At 37.1% G+C, this 20644-nt stretch overlaps 1 protein-coding gene across 1 annotated transcript; it reads right to left on the bottom strand.

Annotated features, from left to right (window-relative positions):
• Positions 1–611: 611 nt before the first annotated feature.
• LOC134805302 (uncharacterized) lies at positions 612–1901 on the bottom strand. Its single transcript, XM_063778620.1, has 2 exons — positions 1714–1901; positions 612–1482 (listed from the first exon to the last, which is right to left on the bottom strand). Exons 1-2 carry the CDS (start codon positions 1872–1874, stop codon positions 612–614), a joined length of 1032 nt encoding a protein of 343 aa, XP_063634690.1. The 5' UTR covers positions 1875–1901.
• Between the last annotated feature and the right edge of the window lie 18743 nt (positions 1902–20644).

Here is a 20644-nt window from a genome sequence, read left to right as displayed (position 1 = left end):
ATATGTAATAGTTTCGATTAATAGGCCACAGATACGAAGTACTAGATCTCCCAAAACTGGCATCGTAATAAATAAATACATAGTTAAATGAACAAAAGTTCGAGAGCCATTAGTTAGGTAGGGGTGGCGCCAGAGGGTCGCTCGCCAAGATTTTTCTCGGCAGGTATCTACATTAAAAAAATCAGTTCACATTGTTGTGGCACTGACAGATTTTTTGTGAAATTGTCTTATTTATTTGCGAAGATTGAGCCAAAGCTATGTTTTAGTTATTGATGCGCTTTTGTTATCTTAGTCACAAAATATTTAATTATCTTAACGAAATAGAATAATAAATAGTGTAATTTTTTGTGTTATTTATTTGTTTGAGTAAGAAATAAAATCGAGGGCAGTATGATAAGATAATTGATAAGCGGTTTAATTACATGTTACTGTAATGGATAATTGAAGATATTATCTAGAAATAATATATTACTTCAAAGATCATCGAACCTTATCAAAAAAATAAGTTCTCCATTGTTACATCTGGGAAAAATTATATTTTAACATAATATTATACGTAGTAGAAAAGCTAATACATTCCATTCATACATCTGGAAGATTTTATGTACAATTTATTTTTGAGTAGGATTCTTAATGGAAGATTTCTCGATGTTGGGTTTAGTCCTGCTCGAGAGCCTAAATGTTTTACAAAGCAGAGTGACTTTAGCTCCCCCCGAAACATTCGCATCCAGAGTTTTTGTCGTATTTGTTAGCAGATATTTATTAGAGAAATGGTTTGCTTTTATATTGGTTATAAACTTAGAGTGAAATGCACCTTCGTTGTCGAGGTGGGTTTGTTTGGAGCTATCGGGTGCGGGCGCGTCACCGGGCGCGGCGCGCGGGTGGCACACCACGTCCACACGGATCACCTGCACGCTCTCCGGGCTCTGAGTCCGCGATATCGTGAGACATTTGCGCTTCCCTGACTTGTGATATCCCACCTTTGCATCCTCTAACGTTAGATCAGGCAGCCCTTCATTTGATTCCTTCATTTCCTTGGCGATACATTTAATTTGAAGATTATTATTAATTTTATTGCATTTTTTAACATCGGTCTCGTGTTTTGATTTAAATTGTAGTAATTTATTTTGCCTGATATTATTATGCGCGCAATATAAAGTGCTAGATTTGTCAGACGAAGGTGCATTTTGTTCAGGATTAAGTATGTACTTGATGTAGTCATCGAAGTAATAGCAAGTGAGCAACGACGAACTGTCTTCGATGTACTCTTCTTTTTCTTCGACAACCTGTTTTACAAACATTCGATGCTTTTGTCCATCTTTAATTGCTTTATATTTAAAACAAGTTTTTGGTCGTTTCGTTTCATTAATATCGCCATCAAATTTAATATTTTGAACGGAGAGAAATAAATCTTCATCCGGTTGCGTGTGTATGTTGCCAACAGTACTTTCAGCAGCATCGGTACTTGGATTGCAATAGAATCTGTAAGAACGACATTCAATTACACAAAGCAGATAGCTGACTGTGGTCCACAAGTCTCACATTCTTCCGTAGCGGACGTTACAGAGGTGGATTTATAATATATGTATTAATAAAATATTCATTACTTAATTTGAAAACTCTTCGGTTGGTCTATTGAAACCCGTCACGCTTAAAGTTACCTACTTTGCACATCACGTAACATAGGTAAGTAAAGGAATGAGTCGATGCTACCTATCGAACAGATCTGTCCAGCGCGGGTCCTCGTCGTGCGCGGGGTTGACCAGGCGCTTCTGGCAGAACCGTCGCGGCCGGTCGGGCCCCGAGGCTGCGACTCTTCCTGGGCGAGCCCTAGGCTTTAGTCTCTCATGGAGACGAAGCTTAGCGCAATTCATAGCGGCCACTCTGCAACCGAAATTATTATCTTAAATATTTATAAACCTACTCTTAATTAAGTATTAAGCTTTCATACGTCGTAAAACTGTTAATAAGCACCTACATATTTTGATTGCCTTTGAACTGGAGAATATTTATTTCAACTAGGTATAAACTTAAAATAGAAAGCCAGTGGCACGGGACTATTTGAATTAATTCGCATGTCGTGATTTGATTCCATTATTTTGGATTTAGCTAAACAAGCACCGCTCCGCGGGTCGTGATAAAGATCATGGCACGTGGTGTATTTTAAATATTTAACTAAGTAGCTTAATTGTCTTATGGAGATTAAATATTCCTAGCAGTTAAGTACCTACACGTTCTTATTGTATTAAGTGTTGAACTAATGCAACAAGTCCAAATTACCGATAAGCGACTCTGAGAAACACTTCTAAGTCTACCATTGTTTAAAATCTATTCATTTCGAAAACAATTGTAGGTAACTACTTGAAGATGTTTCTCAATAACCATCCTTCTCACATTCGTACGTTTTTGTTAGATTAGAAAAGGATGGCAGATTACGAGGATTTTTTTTAGAAAGTATTGATAAAGGAACTACAATGCCGGCAGGATGGTGTATTTAAACTGGCAACGTAGCGGTCCACATGGTCTTGGGAAGAGCTTCGCCAACGATGCAAAAAACTAAGTGTACTGTGCTACAAACAGTTTTGATATTTACTGACTCATAAAGTTTTACGCTTGCAGATGTACTTTGCAATGAATTACAAATTTCTGGATGTCTAAGTGTTTGTCAGACAAACACGCAAAAGAGGGCAACGATAAAATCGACTCGATTTGAATTAAACAGCGAAGGGTTAGTTTATTAGTTTTATTATTTAAAACCTTCTATTACTATGCAAAAAATGTGTGCTAAAGATATGTAGTTCGTAATAAGTAAAATACCTACAAGATCAATCTAAAGTAGTAATAATAATATTATTTTTTATCCTTGAATACAATATAACATTTGAATTAGTTCACATTACTGCCTAATAAGAGCGTTTAGGTAACTTTAGGCTTTTGTCAATACAAAACCCTAATTATCACGGTTGACACAATCAATCGCCGCCCTGGCGGAGTCGGGCTGGTGATACGCATTCGTGAGGCGCTGTTTTTAAATCAGCTTCGAATATCACCTCGTCACGCGAACATTATGTCTTCATCTATTGCGTGAATATTTCCATCTTTTACGCCGAAATGTATCAAGTTCACATAGTCGCGCTATACAATACCCGCACACAACTTCAAAATAATAGGCACAGCTGCTAGACGAATGCTAGAGACACACAGAGACGCGTCGGTGCATCGCACACGGGCATCTCAGGGACAAAAAATGCATTATTATTATCCCGGAACGGGTATGCCACTCTATGCCTTACCGTGTACATTTTAGAGGTCACGATTCCTAGTTATTACCCAGGGTATGATTAACTTGGATCTCATGGCTAAAATGACAAGGTGAAGACGTTGCAATCTGCACTTTATAATAATGGGATGAAAGCTGTTTTGATGCACATAACCACACACATACCAAAGATATGGCTACATTTGTATACAAATTAATTATTTTGAAAGCATGCATTCCCATGTGAGATTTAACTCATAATCGCGGAATAATTAAATCACTACCTACAGTTTGTTTTAAATGTAACTTTCAGTCTTTAAGTCCGTAATCGTATTTACAGTACCTTCTCTCACTAAGATGACTTTTCTAAACGCTTACAACTTTTAAAGAACGACTTTGGAACTTACACAATAGCCTGTCAATATAAGTAGGTACTTAGGTATTAATAGATTACGCTCTTTAAAAGATATCTCTGGCCTGTGAGCATGAAAAATAATTGTTATAAACAATAAGAACTTGGAATTTCTAACGAATAAATTGTATTTTATTTAATATAAGTAGCTTACCACCAAAAACAATGCTATACTAGTATCCCTATTAAAGCTAGGTATATAATACTACTTAGGTACATGGAATTTACTTTGGAAATAATCATGTGGTTATTAAATTTACTTAATTCAATTTATGAAAAATCCTACTTCAAACTTTTATTTAATAACATTTTTAATACATAATAAAAACATTTAAATTAAAAAATTTACCTAGTCGCTCGGTAGGGTGCCCAGGGCTGACGGCATTGCCCCGCTGGATGGCAATGCTGATCCGCTTGGCAAAATATTTGCCAGCCCTCTGGTCACCAGAAGCCTCTATGATTCGCTTTAACAGCTCCTCATAGAAACGATGCGCGCTAGGTCCCCACGGCCCCAAGGTTTCCACACCAATCGCCGCAAATATGTAGCTGTACCTAGTGTGACCTTACTTGCGGTGTTTGAGGCTTTCGGCCGAGGATCCTGGAATATGGGACGGCGCCATCAGGGTATCTACGCACGTAGCCTCCCATCAGGTAAGGGCAAGTGGCCGGCCCTTACTCCAAGGCAATTCAATTTATTGTACGAGTTTACCTACCTACTGATTTAATGCAAACAGTTTTTTTTTATGAAGATGATGTACATATGTAATTGCGTAAAATATTACGTTTTTTAAACGTTTTATGATAAAGCACTGGACTTTATAGAATAGTATTTTAAAATTAATGTACTTACTTATACTAAGTACCTACATGATTAAATTACGCAGTTGTTATATGACAATGTACTTAGTTATTTGACTATTGTTTAAATTAATAGACTAATTGCAGCACCATACAATACACACACGTTGGTCTGATTCATTGAGAATCTCAGTCTCAATTAAAAAGAACCACCAGGATTGCGGTCCATATGGTTTCCAAAAGACGCTACTTATACGACCTATAAGTATGGAAATTTAGTTCCGCATTGAACTTGACACTTGTTGACTAAACCGCACAATAAATGAAGACCTGTCAAACAAGTTGACCATTGAATCACCTGTCAGTAGGTCAGACCTAACAAAAGGGGGTCACACGGTCCGTATTGCACACACTGCATCCCTTCGGATGCTCCTTGTATTACCATGACAAAGGACTGGACCCCCGGAATGCCTTTTGCTTTAAAAGAAATAAAATGCGTTTCTGACCACGCCCCATCGTATCCGCTAAATCGCATTCTATTAGTAATAATTCAGTTGTTGACTGATTTATTACTTTTAACTTTAAAAAAGGCAATTTACCAAAATTGTTGTCGAGTTAGGAAATTATAGAATACCTATACCTGTACCTACATGTACACTTTAGTCAGTAAAGATCCTGAGTGTAGGTAAACGCACGTAAGGAAATTATTCTGTATCACAATTCGCGTCCGATGAAAGCATAGCGTAATGAACCAGTTATTGTATGATATCATTCTTGAAAGTCGGTTATCGATGGCACATTTATAAAAAGACCCCGAACACCGGCTGCATCTATTCATGACCCCTTTGCGCTAAAATCTATCACAGAGTAGACAAAGCCCGGTGCGCGAATATGTAACAACGCATCGAGTAAATAAAGGGATGATATATTGTGAACAGTGATGTGATTAAAAAAACCATTTCCCTTAGTGCTGTCAAGGTGCATTCTTGTTAGGGCTGTGGCGCACTTGTTTGTCGATAATCGATAAAGTATGTTAGTTTGTGAGCGTAATGACTTCACATCGACGAAAATAAGTTAATCGTGAGGTGTTACTAATAACTCTTATTTATTTAGGTACTTGCAGTTAATTAATCTAGCTTCTGCCCACGACATCGTTCGCAAAGAAGTCGTTGAAAACTTTTAATCCCATTTTCACCCTCTTAGGGGTTGAATTTCCAAAAATCCTTTCTTAGTAGAACGCTACAAGAAAATATCAAAAAATATAAGATTTCAAGTTCCTACCAAGGTTTAGGCTGTGTCTTTTATCTGTCACTGCCTGTAAGTAAATATTTATTTTATTTATCAATTGAAGGATTTTACCTACATATATGTCATATATACTTAATGATACGTCCAAAAACCGTAAATTAAGACCAGTATCAAGATAAACTATTTTGATAGAACAAGTTGCTGGTTGACTATTGTTTAAGTGTGATCTTATGTGAAAAAGAAACGAAATTACGTACCTATACTTATTCACACTTTTTTAAAATTAAAACATTCCGTGTAATCGGAGCCATATCAAAATTATAAACCCGCTCAAAAAACCTCTGTCTTGCAACGTCGGGTTTTGATTTGACTCTCGTTTACACCTTTGGCCATATCACCCTTATTGCGTAATTTACTTACGCAATTTACATTTATAACTACTTTTGTTGATAAAGATTTTACTCATATATGTAGGAATTATGTATTGTATCTAGATAATATTAAGTAGCCACAGCTTTATTAAAGATCATCGATAAAATGAGCCCGTCACTATCGACTCTCAGGTGAAGGTAATCGTTGTGGGAACTATTAGTTCTAGCATGAAAAAAATATTGCCCTCTCTTTCTAAAATGGTTGTCTAGACAATTATATAAGAAATATAAAATTATGTTGAATAATACCATAGTCGGTTCTGTGGTAACGTTTTGGCTAAGGAAATGTTAGTATGTACTTGATTTTAGAATATAGGGCCTAATACTTTTGGCTAATAAATCTAATAATCCCTACATTGAAAGAATAACTTAAGTATAAATGCGCAGCCGCAGCCGTATATTCGTACCCGTTATCTTAAGTAAATATGTATATGCAGTTAAAAGTAATTAATATTAGGTAAATAATATACAATTAATACAATCAAAAGCAATTACTACTTTAAGTACATATATGTATACATTATGTATGAACTTTTTGATGAGGTGTTTCGTTTTCTTGCTTTTAGGTTTACTGTACAGTACATGTAGTACTACTTTAATAGCAGACACACAAAATGTCAATAAATAAGTTAACTAAAAGACACCGCACCTTTTTTTTTTTTTCTATAAAAACAAACCATTTAATAACCCTAATATAGACCATTACTAGTTTTAAAATAAGGAAAAATAAACAAAAGTCACACAATAGAATAGAAAAGAACACGTTTCTTTTAGGAAATACTGCAGTACGGTAAAGTTAATTGCCGATAGTCGTGGACAATGAGCGCTCGTCGCCGGCACCTTTGTCGGCGCTGTCGGCGCGGACCGCTCGATACGCATGTTGTTCTACCATTTACCTTCGGTTTCACGACCAAATTATTACTTGCAAATTACACATAGTCTCAGCTGAAGGACGAATACCTACTAAGCTTGTTTTAAGCTAATTAAATAATGAGAATCGGTTGAAGAAACTACTTGACAAACTTTATTAAAGAATTTTAATTAGTACCCCGACGAAATTGCCTCGGTACTTGATCAAAATATTTAAATGAAAAAAAAAAGGTAAATACGAGTAAATGGTGCAATTAATGAGTAGCAATTTTAACAGGTTCCCTCCGTAATTTTCTAATGTCATAATATCCTACAGTGAAATGATGTTAACAGCGCGGAGTGTGTGCTTCAGGCATTGCTTGCTAAAAAGAAAAAAAGTGATAAGGTAAACGTACTAGTGCTCGACGCGGTCCCAGTACATGTCATCTTGAAACTTAAGTCATTGTCAATAGAGGTGACAGCGAGGTGTCATCCATTGGGCATTAGCATGTCGAGCACTAGTACGTTTACCGTATCGAGGGCGGAGCAAGTGTTTTATAAAGAAAGTGTTACCTCGGTGAGTGTGCCAGCGAAGCGGCCCGCCGCCGCGGTGCCTGTCGATCGACTACGTCGCGCTATAATCATAACCACTGATTCAGGTTAAGCCTCGTTCATAATTGCCCTAAATCATAATATCTGACACCTAATCCATAACTGAAAACACACAAGAAATAATAAGTAGATGATACGTAATATTAACCCTTTAACGCTTTCATATTTCTATCTACGCATTCTATTTTTAATATTAATTCTGTAAGAGTTTCTTGTTCTGTATAAGTCTGTGAACCATAAGTGTACCTACTTACTTATCTAAGTCTGACCCTACTAATAGTTTTAATTAGAATGCAGGACGAGTCTTGCGAGGCAAGTCTAAGTATAAGTACCTAGTTCCTTAAAGCACGCGAAATTTGGGTATTAAAATTATAAAATAAAATATAATACTTAATTACAAATTATTTATCTATTTTATGAAACATATTATGTACCTACTTACCGAAAAATAAAAAGTACGAAACGTTGACAAATTTTTTTAGGTACTTACATTATTTCAGGCACATTCTGATCACGGCAAGTCGACCTCCGATTCAATTAAAAAGGTTAACGTGATGTGGACACAGCGCATGGCTTAGCGCCACGACCCTTTTGCTCCTAATTCCTGTCCTTATTTTCAAATCGGTTTCCATTAGTCCTTTAAGTTCGTCCTATTATAATTTGATCCTTAAAGTTAACACTAATATTCATGTTAATCGTAGGTCAATGATAAATTGGTCTGCCGTCAGTGCAGTCGTGGCAAACTTTGCGAAATGCCCCGTGCCCGCACGTACCCTGTCCTGTCTCACAGCTTATTAGTGTAAAGAGTTCGGTTCAAATTACGATTCACTTATGCAATACCTTAGATAATGTTATGGTAACAAGTGAAGTGACCCAAAATTGATATTTTGTACTAAGAGGATATCCAAAATTTTAGGCCTTAAAAATACTCGTATTGCAAAGAAGCAAGTATTTCGTGTGCGTATTCACATATCTTAGTGGTTCTAGTCGTAGGTACATGATAAACGCCGTACGGCTATGTGTCATGCCAGCCGTTATCTAAAGATGAAGGAAACTTAACAACCATGTTTATATATGGAAAGGTTTGAAATAACTCCCAATAAAACATGTGTGTGATACCGGTTGGGCACGCTAAATATCTACATTATGCGATCATATGAAGTTCAAGAACCTTTTATGGCACCGAATATAACCTTCCTATGAAATCGTACATACCTATATGCTTTTAACTTGCATTTACACGTATTATCTATCATAGAAATATTTAGGTCAATATTTCGGGTGAAACATGCTGTCTGCGATGTGTTCTTGAACACAATAGTGAGAGCGGTGTTTTTGATGGTGGCAAGGTTTGCTTGAAAAACCCTACTAATAATTCTTAGGTTGCTTAAGCCAAATCATCTTAAGTCCTAGTTATTTTCTCAACCTTATAAGAATGTTTACAATAGTTTGTGTATTCCGTTTTCTGGCGTACTAAATAGTAGAATGGTACTGCATTCCGCTACCTTTAAGAAAATGCCTACGAACTATCCGATAAAGGTGTCGTGCTAGTCTTGCCGGCGTTAATCTTTATTAACACGCAAGTTCGCATTATGATTATGAAGTCCTAGAAATATGAAAGTTAAAGGCAACGTAAGCCAAGGGGTCCATTTCATGAAAGCTTGTCACATTATACTAGTACCTTAAAAGTCTCTTTTTAACTCATTTTATTGAAAGAAACCTCTTCTTGTATCATTTACCAGCTTTTAAAAGCGGACCCCAAAACGATAAATTGTGATAATAATAAATACTTATTGGTAATGCTAGTTCCTGCATTTACTAATGGGAGAATAACAAAATATCTAAGTATTTACTTTTTTTATCGTCAGAAGGTTATATTGGCAAAACAACATTAGAATTAAGTAATTTAAAATTAAATAAATTACTTAGTAGGTACCTATAAATACAGTATAAAATTTAAATTAACCTATAAAGGACCCAAATCTATTTACTAATTTAAAAATATATCATTATAATCTTAGCCGCAAAGGGACGACATACGTTAAATTTAACTTTAAACAGGTTTCAATAACAATCTCGGCCACGTTGTCCTTCGCGTTGGTGTTAGTATAATTTGCAGCGAAAAAACACTTGGACCACCCATGTCGCCGCCCGCTCGCTGCCTGCAGTCGAAGCGCTTTATCGCATAAATGCTTCCACTATTATCTACGGCGTTCGTTCTAGGGTGGTCAACCAATAAAATGGAACTATTATTTTACTGAGTTTTTTAGTTGGTGGGTTTATGGTGTGACATCGTTATAATAAATGTAATTTATATTTCAAACACATCGCAAGATTTATGTTTTTTTTTATGAAAAATTACCTACCTACCTACCTATGCCTAGCCGGCCAATTCAAACTTAAATTGTGACATCAAAACGATATGTAAATACATGATGTCAGTCGCGCGTGCACTTGTCCTCCGTACCTACCTACTTACTTACCAAAATGTACCATTTGGGATATAATCTTAAATAGCAATTTAGATTGTAAATTGGGTAGGTAGGTATCATTAAACAGCCAATGAAATGACGTGCGAGTCCCGGGGCAACGATTACCGCATCAGTGCAGCGCCGCGCCACGCAACATCGCGTTTGCATTGCGGTTCGCCAGGGCTGTCGCACCCGAGCGGGCTGAAACGACCAAAACTGCGCCTGGCTCGTGATTCCATAGAATCGACGTGTTCGGTTAAGAGACCCGAACCCATCGCCAAAAAGCCACTCCCATACAATCGAATATTACGCGCACATTTTAAAACGACATGATCAAATTAAATACATTGGCACGAGCATTTACGTAATATGTATATCTATGCCTGGTACTAGTTTTCGTTGCTGAAAATAGTTTTGTATAAAGAAAATAGGCCGAGAAGAAGTTTGTTATGTAAAACTTCGACTGGCTCTTATTTACAATTTCTAGCTACGAAAACTAGTACCAGACATCAAGGGTTAATTGGGTTAAATGTGTCCCTTGAGATAAATGCGTCTTTTAAACGTTATTTCTAAATGGAAGATTTTAGAACTATTGCAACCCTCACTGTTCGTTGTGTGGTCAATGAACTTTTTAGTGTTAGACGGCTATAATAGTTATAATATGTTGCGTTTGGAAGATATCTTCAAAAGACGCATTTACCACAAGAGACGCATTTAACCCGGTTGACGTTACTTGAACGATTCCAGAATGTCCTTTTAAAATGAGAGCGTAACCGCTATTGTATAGCGACGGCTAATGTGGCTATGACTCTGCTATTAATGATAAAGGCTAACTAAATAACGGTCTTTTTTGGCAGCTTTGTATTACCTAATTTAACTAGTTGCTCTGTGAGCTGTAGACAGACCCGCATAGCTGCGCCATTTTGAGAACTTTCCAAAATTTCCTTGTATTGACATTCTTGTAATTTTAAAAACGTATGTCAACCCTAAATGCGTTTAATAGAGCAAAATAAATTTATGTTTTTTTTTTTTTTTAATATTGGGGACATCTTACACAGATCAACCTAGCCCCAAACTAAGCAAAGCTTGTACTATGGGTGCTAGGCGACGATATACATACTTATATAGATAAATACATACTTATATACATAGAAAACACCCATGACTCAGGAACAAATATTAGTGTTCATCACACAAATAAATGCCCTTACTGGGATTCGAACCCAGGACCATCGGCTTCGCAGGCAGGGTCACTACCCACTAGGCCAGACCGGTCGTCAAATGTTATACTCAGAATGTCCCTAAAATAGTGATATGGCAAATTTGGAAATAAGTTGCAAGGTTAGATCATTCAGACTTCTTTGCCAAACCAGATTTACCTATGCGTGAAAATTAAGTCAACTAATCACTGTATTAATATAGTACACAATATTCTTGGTTTGTCGAATTCACACAGTGTTTTTTTTTATTTTTTATTTTATTTTTTAAGATTATAACTATTTTTATGGTGGTCATAATGTCCGGTTCTTGAACGCATCATGGAGGGTTTATGATATTTGGGTAGATAAAATAATTATCGCATTGATAGAGATCAATGCAATTTATCTAAATAACACTTGTACGTACTGCGAGTAAATACCTACTTAGTTTATCAACTCTTTCTAAAATATAATAGTAGATTGTACAACAAGGGCATAAAGTGACCCATTTTTACCCGAGGCAATTTTTTGGTTTGAGCGAAGCGAAGACCGAAATAGTAGACGAGGGTAAAAATGGACATTTATGCCCTTGTTGTACACTCTGCTTTTCACTTCGATTGCAAGGAAAATAATAGTAGATTGTACAACAAGGGCATAAAGTGACCCATAATTTACCAGAGGCAATTTTTTGGTCTGAGCGAAGCGAAGACCAAAATAGTAGACGAGGGTAAAAATGAACATTTATGCCCTTGTTGTACACTCTGCTTTTCACTTCGATTGCGAGGACAATAATTATATTTTTCACGGCAGTTTACACCACGAAATTGTCGTAAAGCGAAAGAACATAATACATAACCAATTCCCGCCAACTAACTTTTTAATTTTTTTTTTATTTTCAACTTGTGATCATAGTTTCAGACGCTTGGTTTTCTGCCAAGTCAAACATTTCGGAGCATTTTTGAACGATATTCGACTCCTATTTTATGTGATTTACTAAATTTAATGACAGAAAATACGGATTTCTTATAAATTGTAGCAAAAATAAAATAATATAACAAGTTTTGTCATCTACACAATTTTATTGCTCAGTAAAATTGTGCAATATGTTTTAACTGTTTGGCGGTTGAGACCGATTACCTTAGTCTTAGAAAAAAAAAATACTTTTATGCTCTAGAGCATAAAATGCGATTTTATGTCGTCTACGCACGACATAAAGGTGCACTTTTTGAGCATGAGAAGTGAAAAATTATATTTTTGACGGCAATTTACACCACGAAATTGTCGTAAAGCGAAAGAACATAATACATAACCAATTCCCGCCAACTAACTATTTAATTTTTTTTTTTAATTTTCAACATGTGATCAGAGTAGATACAAATTTAGAATTTCCTGACAAAATTCCTGATTTCCGAATATTTTTCCTGACATTGGTATTTTTGACGACGACGACGACGACGGGAGGGGGCGGGGGTCTAGCCGTTAGCGATGGCCACCCGATTGAGCCGATAGCCGCGTCAACTTCTTTGAGTAAAGATTTGTTGAGTGGATGACATTTATTTATTTTTTTTACAATGTTTTTGGATTAATTTAAGTTAATAAAAAGGTACTTTATAAAAAAAATATCACTTCAAAAAATTCCTGACATTTTCGTGTTCCGTCCCCATTCCTGACAAAAGGCCAAAATTCCTGACATGTCAGGAAAATTCCTGTCATCTGGTAACCCCATGCAAGTCAAACATTTCGGAGCATTTTTGAACGATAATCGACTCCTATTTTATCTGATTTACTAAATTTAATGACTGAATATACGGATTTCTAATAAATTGTAGCAAAAATAAAATAATATAACAAGTTTTGTCATCTACACAATTTTATTGCTCAGTAAAATTGTGCAATAGGTTTTGGCTGTTGAGACCGATTACCTTAGTCTTAGAAGAAAATTTTACTTTTATGCTCTAGAGTCTAGAGCATAAAATGCGATTTTATGTCGTCTACGCACGACATAAAGGTGCACTTTTTGAGCATGAGAAGTGAAAACATTTTTGTAATTATATTCATTTCAATAAAATAAATGAAACGGATTAAACTTTCCGATATTTCGAACTTTTTTCATCATCGACCGTTGAAAGGAGTACCTACTTAACGTGTCATTAGATTGTTTGAGGTATTATTTAATAACGACATAAATTTAAAAAATCGTTATTTATCGATACCATCGATAAACAGTGCTGTTCTCTCCCTAAAGGCCCATTTACATGGTTCGAGTTTCTCGCCTCGATCGTGCGATTATCGTAGCACGAGGAAAAATATAGTATCATGTAAACTATACGTACGATATCGCACGAGACGGAGCGATAATCGCCTCGCCCTTGATGATTGGATGTCTCAGTGTAAACAAAACTTGAATGCGAGAATCGTACTTCGAGTTCATGTGCTATTCAGTCGCCATCATGAGTGTATTTTTAATATTTATTTTATTTTCATTTTGGACCAAACTCTTTAATTGCCAACTCATGCAAAAATGAATAAAGTGCTGCTTCTCTTGCATCCCTGTTTTTGTAATTGATGTCTTCCGGGTTTCATATTTAAGCATTCGTAGCTTCTATACATCTGAAATAACCTTACGTATGTTGAAGTTCCAAATTTGTACGTTTTTTGGGAATATTTAAATATTTTATTAATTGCCCCGTGTAAACTATTTCGCCTGGCGATAATCTCCTTACGAGTATCGAATGACATAATCATAAGCGAGTTTTTATTTCTCGCATGAATATAAACATTTTTATACGATAATCGCCTGGCGATTATTGCACACGATAATGTCATACGATTTCTCGCCCCAAAACGTGCGAGAAACTCGCACCATGTAAATGGGGCTTAACACTTATCAAAAGCTAAGTAGGGGAGACCGAGGAGAATTGAAACAAATTATATATTAGGTATAGGTATATTATGAGTATGTATGAAATATGTAGTAGGATATTAATTATATATATTCTAGTATTTTTATTTGTGTATTCTATATGTAGGTAGTTTATCAGAATTATTAGTTGTTCAGTTGCTTTCCATTGTTCTAATAAATTCCTCTGTTCTCCTTGCAATATTTTTACGTCTCTGTTTGGCCCGATGGTTGACTGGTAGAGAATGCATTATTTTTATGTTTTGTGCAATCAAGTTTAAATAAATAAATATAGGTAGTTTTTTGGTCATAACTCTGTTTCTGTTATATTAATTAAAAGCTAGATTTGCGAAATCTGTTGTCAGACAGCTAATTTCATGATTATTTACCAGTTTTACCACGCAGAATAGAAACACCGTTATTGTAGGTACTTGGAACTATTTAACAATTTTTTTTGTGCATCAATCCAGTATTCTCGTACCTACTTTTATGGAAAAACACTTCATTTACGCAATTGGCTATACCTACCTACTTAAATAACACAATAATAAATCCTGTTCAGGTATACAAAAGAATGGCATTCAATATAAAACATTTATTTAAAAATTCCTGGAATACTGATGATGTGTGTCTTAAACCAAATTATACATTTGCTTCGATTTAATTAGGCACACAAAAACTAGTCGATTTTAATAGGTATGTTTTGTTCGCGTAATGTTATTTGAAGGTGATACTGTGATACTGATACTTAAATGTGTATTAGGGATAGGTATGCAAGACTGCTACTTTATTTGTGTGGTCTTGGCCTTGGTCAAGTTTTCGGAAAAATAGAATGCCTATTAGGATAACTCGGCGTCTTTTAAATTGCTCATTGTATGCGATATTATCTATGCATGATTAAAATTATTATTAATGATTAAAAGTTGTACATGTTTTTTTATAAAATATAAGTACCTATGCTTTGATTTTTATTAGCATTAGGTACCTAAAGGAGCTCAAAGTATTATAATATAATGAAATCGAGCATGATTCATAGGTACATACCTACTAATTTTATATTCACTGCATTGAGTGCCTAAATAAAATTAAAATTAGACCTCATACCTATATGTAGGTACTTTACTTCTGCGAAGTTCTAACTAATCTTACTATGTTGATACTTTATATTATATAATTAACCATGAAAACAAATAAACATATCAGGTAAAAGCGCAAATAAAAGGGATATTTTATTTCATCCTTTTTTAAGTCTGTTTTTTTAATTTTTTACTACTAAAAAGGTTCGTGCTTCGAAATGGTACCGTAAAATGTGCCTACTTTTAATATTGATTTGTTGGTAGGTAGATCGAAAAAAGGAGTGTGTACATACCTACTGTATTTAGAGGAAAGAATTTTCTGCCATTCGCAAATTTTATCAATTTATCTTTCTCAATAGCTTCCTTTCCCGAAAGCATTTTGTAACCATTCGCGTGTTTTCCCATTATAATTTTTCGATACTTATCTTGTTTTCCTGATGTGTAAATACAGTATGTACCTACAAGCTGGAAAAAAGGTGATCGCTCGTAAAGGCCCCGTGGGTTCAGGTTGGTTCTTCTCTCACTCGCTCGTAAGCGTGAGGGAGATAGCTGTGCGTGCCCGGGATCGCGGAAACTTCTGTGCTAAGCCCACTATAGCATTTTGTACCTTGTCACAGTGACAATAATAAGCATAAAATCACTAGCGGCTTTCATATTGTTTCCTTTATTAATTAGTTCCTGCATGCTAAAAAATTAAACGGCTGTTTTTAATCCTACATGCCAATCATGTGCTAGCCCGGCAGAAGTGTTATTTTAAACGTCCAACTTCTATGAAATTATGGCGTTTACTTAACACTTGCACCGCTTGGGCTATCAAAATCATTGCAACTTAGCTTGGTCTTACTCTAATATCCAGCAGTGGGTAGGAAGTACGAGTATGCTTCTGTCAAGCGACTGTGTAATAATTTTATGTTCGTCTACTTGATCACCCTAAGTAACTAACTACTTATAAGAACATTTTTTTATTTCTACTATAAGTATCAACTTTTTATTTCTACTATAAGTATCAACTTATAGTAGAAATAAAAAAAATTTCTTTTAAGTAGTTAGTTACTTAGGGTGATCAAGTAGACGAACATAAAATTATTACACAGTCGCTTGACAGAAGCATACTCGTACTTCCTACCCACTGCTGGACTCTAATATCCAGCAGTGGGTAGGAAGTAAGATGATTGTCTACATATAAATAGGTAGTTTTATACAGTGCTGATTTATATCCGCGACTTTACTGCTTAGAATTAGTGCTTACATTTTTGCAATATTTGCGTACCTTAATGCTTTTTGTAATATTAGTAGGGATAGGGATAAAGAGATCGGTCCAGTCCTAGTTACAGTTAGACTGTCGATTTCTGTTGCCCATTGTGTTGGTCGGAAGCAGGCGAGTTGCGACCGGCTGACGTCACCGGCAGAAGTGAACCGACCAGTTTTTGTCCAAGCTCCAATTTAGCGTTTGATTCTTTATGCATAACTCGCTATGCCCTAAGGTTGTCTGAGATTCAAGGATAGAGATATTAATTGCCTCATCGCCACTTCTTAAAAACTTCTTGTATTGTGATTTTAACTACTTACGCTTTTTTACGCTAAAGAAAAGGACTGCGTAGAAGTAATGAAAGTTAGAAAGAATAGGCAATGTAAGATGTACAAAAATATAACGTGTTTAAGAGCGCTCTTACAAGAAAAGTCGAAATAATGCAAAATTGATGATACTAGTCGACGAAATTCAGGACTTTGCGCTCATTATTAGAAACAATGAGTACTTGTTCCAGTAAAAGCGTCTTCTTATCTTTATAAATATCGTTGTAAATATTAGAAAAAGGACTTATTAAATTAGTAATGATTTTTTTTCTGATGGTCGTTTCCGAAAAACCCCGTGAAGCACTGAATGGCGAGCTCTTATTTGGAAATGTTGAGAATTTTACTCTGCTAAACCTGGCTATTTTGTGTTACTAATACCCTGTACTTTAGGCATATCAAACTATATTTTTCCTACATACCTTTGAGAAAGAGAAAATCAAAGTAAAACGAACTCGATTTTCTCTCCGAAACAAGTGTCAATTCCTACGAAAATCTACTTAATATCGAAGTCATTTTCATACTCAAGCAATCTGCAACGTTTGCTTATGCTGTTGGTATACATTAGTGTTTATGAAATTCTACTATAATTTTTTGGCAATTTTTTGAAAACTACTCTATATTACCGATGACGCGCGCTGCGCCAGCTCAGTGCCGCGGCAGAGCTTGTAGAGGCAGGACGTGTGTCGGTCGGCTCCGCACATTTTCAACGGCGACGACGAGGTTTTTTATCATTGTGTGCGGCGGGCGCCGTGTAAAACGCTATACTGTGTGCGTGTAAACCGCAACGAGAGACTTTGATCCTAGCACTGTTTTTATAGTATTATAATTTATAATGGTACAGTTTAATAAACTACCGGACAGGATTAAAAATATTTGAAAGGACCTGACATTCTATATGTATTTATTTGACTCAAGATAGTACTCAGGGTCTGATGATGGAGCCGGAAGGTGGTCACCGGTACCAATCAACCATGCAACTAAACCACTTCGTGTTTAGGCTCGTTTTATTCATCTCAACAAGATCTTTGACACAAGATAGTACTCAGGGTCTGATGATGGAGCCGGAAGGTGGTCACCGGTACCAATCAACCATGCAACTAAACCACTTCGTGTTTGGGCTCGTTTGATTCGGCTCAACAAGATCTTTGACTTAAGATAGTACTCAGGGTCTAATGATGGAGCCGAAAGGTGGTCACCAGTACCAATCAACAATGCAACTAAACCACTTCGTGTTTAGGCTCGTTTTATTCGTCTCAACAAGATCTTTGACTTAAGATAGTACTCAGGGTCTGATGATGGAGCCGGAAGGTGGTCACCGGTACCAATCAACCATGCAACTAAACCACTTCGTGTTTGGGCTCGTTTGATTCGTCTCAACAAGATCTTTGGCACAAGATAATACTCTGGGTCTGATGATGGAGCCGGAAGGTGGTCACCGGTACCAATCAACCATGCAACTAAACCACTTCGTGTTTAGGCTCGTTTGATTCGTCTCAACAAGATCTTTGACACAAGATAGTACTCAGGGTCTGATGATGGAGCCGGCAGGTGGTCACCGGTACCAATCAACCATGCCACTAAACCACTTCGTGTTTAGGCTCGTTTTATTCGTTTCTATAAGATCTTTGACACAAGATAGTACTCAGGGTCTGATGTTGGAGCCGGAAGGTGGTCACCGGTACCAATCAACCATGCAACTAAACCACTTCGTGTTTAGGCTCGTTTGATTCGTCTCAACAAGACCTTGGACACAAGATAGTACTCAGGATCTGATGATGGAGCTGGAAGGTGGCCACGGGTACCAGTCTACCATGTAACTGAACCACTTCGTGTTTGGGCTCGTTTGATTTGTCGCAACAAGATCTTTGACACAAGGTAGTACTGAGGGTCTGATGATGGATCCGGAAGGTGGTGACCGGTACCAATCAACCATGCAACTAAACCACTTCGTGTTTGGCTTCGTTCGATTCGTCGCAACAAGATCTTTGACACAAGTTAGTACTCAGGGTCTGATGATGGAGCTGGACTGTGGCCACGGGTACCAGTCTACCATGTAACTGAACCACTTCGTGTTTGGGCTCGTTTGATTTGTCGCAACAAGATCTTTGACACAAGGTAGTACTGAGGGTATGATGATGGATCCGGAAGGTGGTCACCGGTACCAATCAACCATGCAACTACACCACTTCGTGTTTGGCTTCGTTCGATTCGTCGCAACAAGATCTTTGACACAAGTTAGTACTCAGGGTCTGATGATGGAGCTGGACTGTGGCCACGGGTACCAGTCTACCATGTAACTGAACCACTTCGTGTTTGGGCTCGTTTGATTCGTCGCAATAAGATGTTTGACACAAGATACTACTCAGGGTCTGATGATGGAGCTGATGATGATAGACAGGTACCCGTCGCCACCTTCGCGCTCCATCATCAGACCCTGAGTACTACCTTGTGTCAAAGATCTTGTTGAGATGAATAAAACGTGCCTAAACACGAAGTGGTTTAGTTGCATGGTTGATTGGTACCGGTGACCACCTTCCGGCTCCAACATCAGACCCTGAGTACTATCTTGTGTCAAAGATCTTATAGAAACGAATAAAACGAGCCTAAACACGAAGTGGTTTAGTGGCATGGTTGATTGGTACCGGTGACCACCTGCCGGCTCCATCATCAAACCCTGAGTACTATCTTGTGTCAAAGATCTTGTTGAGACGAATCAAACGAGCCTAAACACGAAGTGGTTTAGTTGCATGGTTGATTGGTACCGGTGACCACCTTCCGGCTCCATCATCAGACCCTGAGTATTATCTTGTGCCAAAGATCTTGTTGAGACGAATCAAACGAGCCCAAACACGAAGTTGTTTAGTTACATGATAGACTGGTACCCGTGGCCACCTTCCAGCTCCATCATCAGACCCTGTGTATCTTCAGTGTCAAATATCTTGTTGAGACGAATCAAACGAGCCTAATCATGTTACTACATGGTTGATTGGTATCCGTGACCACCTTAATCATCATCAGATCCTCAGTACCAGTTCGTTTTTAAACCCTCGTTGATACAAACTTTACAACCTATAGGTACCAAATGCAATGACGAAACATGTAAATAAGCGAGTAGGTACTAGACGTGTGCGCCGCGCCGGCGCGCCGCCGCCGCCGGGCTTTTTGACCACGCCGCCGCCGCCGATAAATGATCGGCGTGAAATCGGCGTGACCTTGAGTGTTGTTAATTAGCTATTCCAAGTTGGTTTTTGGATTACAATATGGATTTTTTTGTATTATTTATGTTACAGTTGTCAAATATACATCAATTATTAATTAAATGAAACTGAATACCCAGTCGCAGAAAGTATTTGACACACCAATTAAAGTAACTGAGTAATCCTAAGTATTCACCGGCAACTGTTAACGAACGAATGAAGACTGCTGCTAGTGCTGGTTATACCTTGGGCAGCTAGAAGAACAAACCCCTCCTTTCTCAAAGAGCTCTATATCACCATCACCACTCATCTCTTCCCAACATGCCATGGGTGAGCCCTTAGATTCTTCGGCATATTATCCAACGCATGATGTGGAGAAACACATGAATTTAAGCAGAATGAATGGCTGCTCGAGTTGGAGCATGTGTGAGATGGTCGAACGTTATGAAGAGATCAGCTTGCGGCAGTCTGCACCATCGTGCAGTCCACACGCCTTATGACCGCACGAAACGGAGACAAATTACCTGAATTCTACAAAATGTACTGTTTTGCACATAGGTAAAAACAACCCTCATTACACATATAATTTGGACAACACTTCCTTAAACGCTGTCAAGG

Source organism: Cydia splendana, chromosome Z (genome assembly GCF_910591565.1).
Source record: "Cydia splendana chromosome Z, ilCydSple1.2, whole genome shotgun sequence".
Lineage (NCBI taxonomy): Eukaryota > Metazoa > Arthropoda > Insecta > Lepidoptera > Tortricidae > Cydia > Cydia splendana.
Note: the sequence above shows the minus strand (reverse complement) of the source record. Positions and strands in the feature narration are given on the sequence as shown.

Excerpts from the sequence above, each read along its gene's own strand:
- LOC134805302 (XM_063778620.1), bottom strand. The coding sequence starts at position 1,874 with ATGAATTGCGCTAAGCTTCGTCTCCATGAGAGACTAAAGCCTAGGGCT. Across the intron at positions 1,483-1,713 it reads TGGACAGATCTGTTCGATAG|ATTCTATTGCAATCCAAGTA; the intron begins GTAGCATCGACT and ends TCGTTCTTACAG.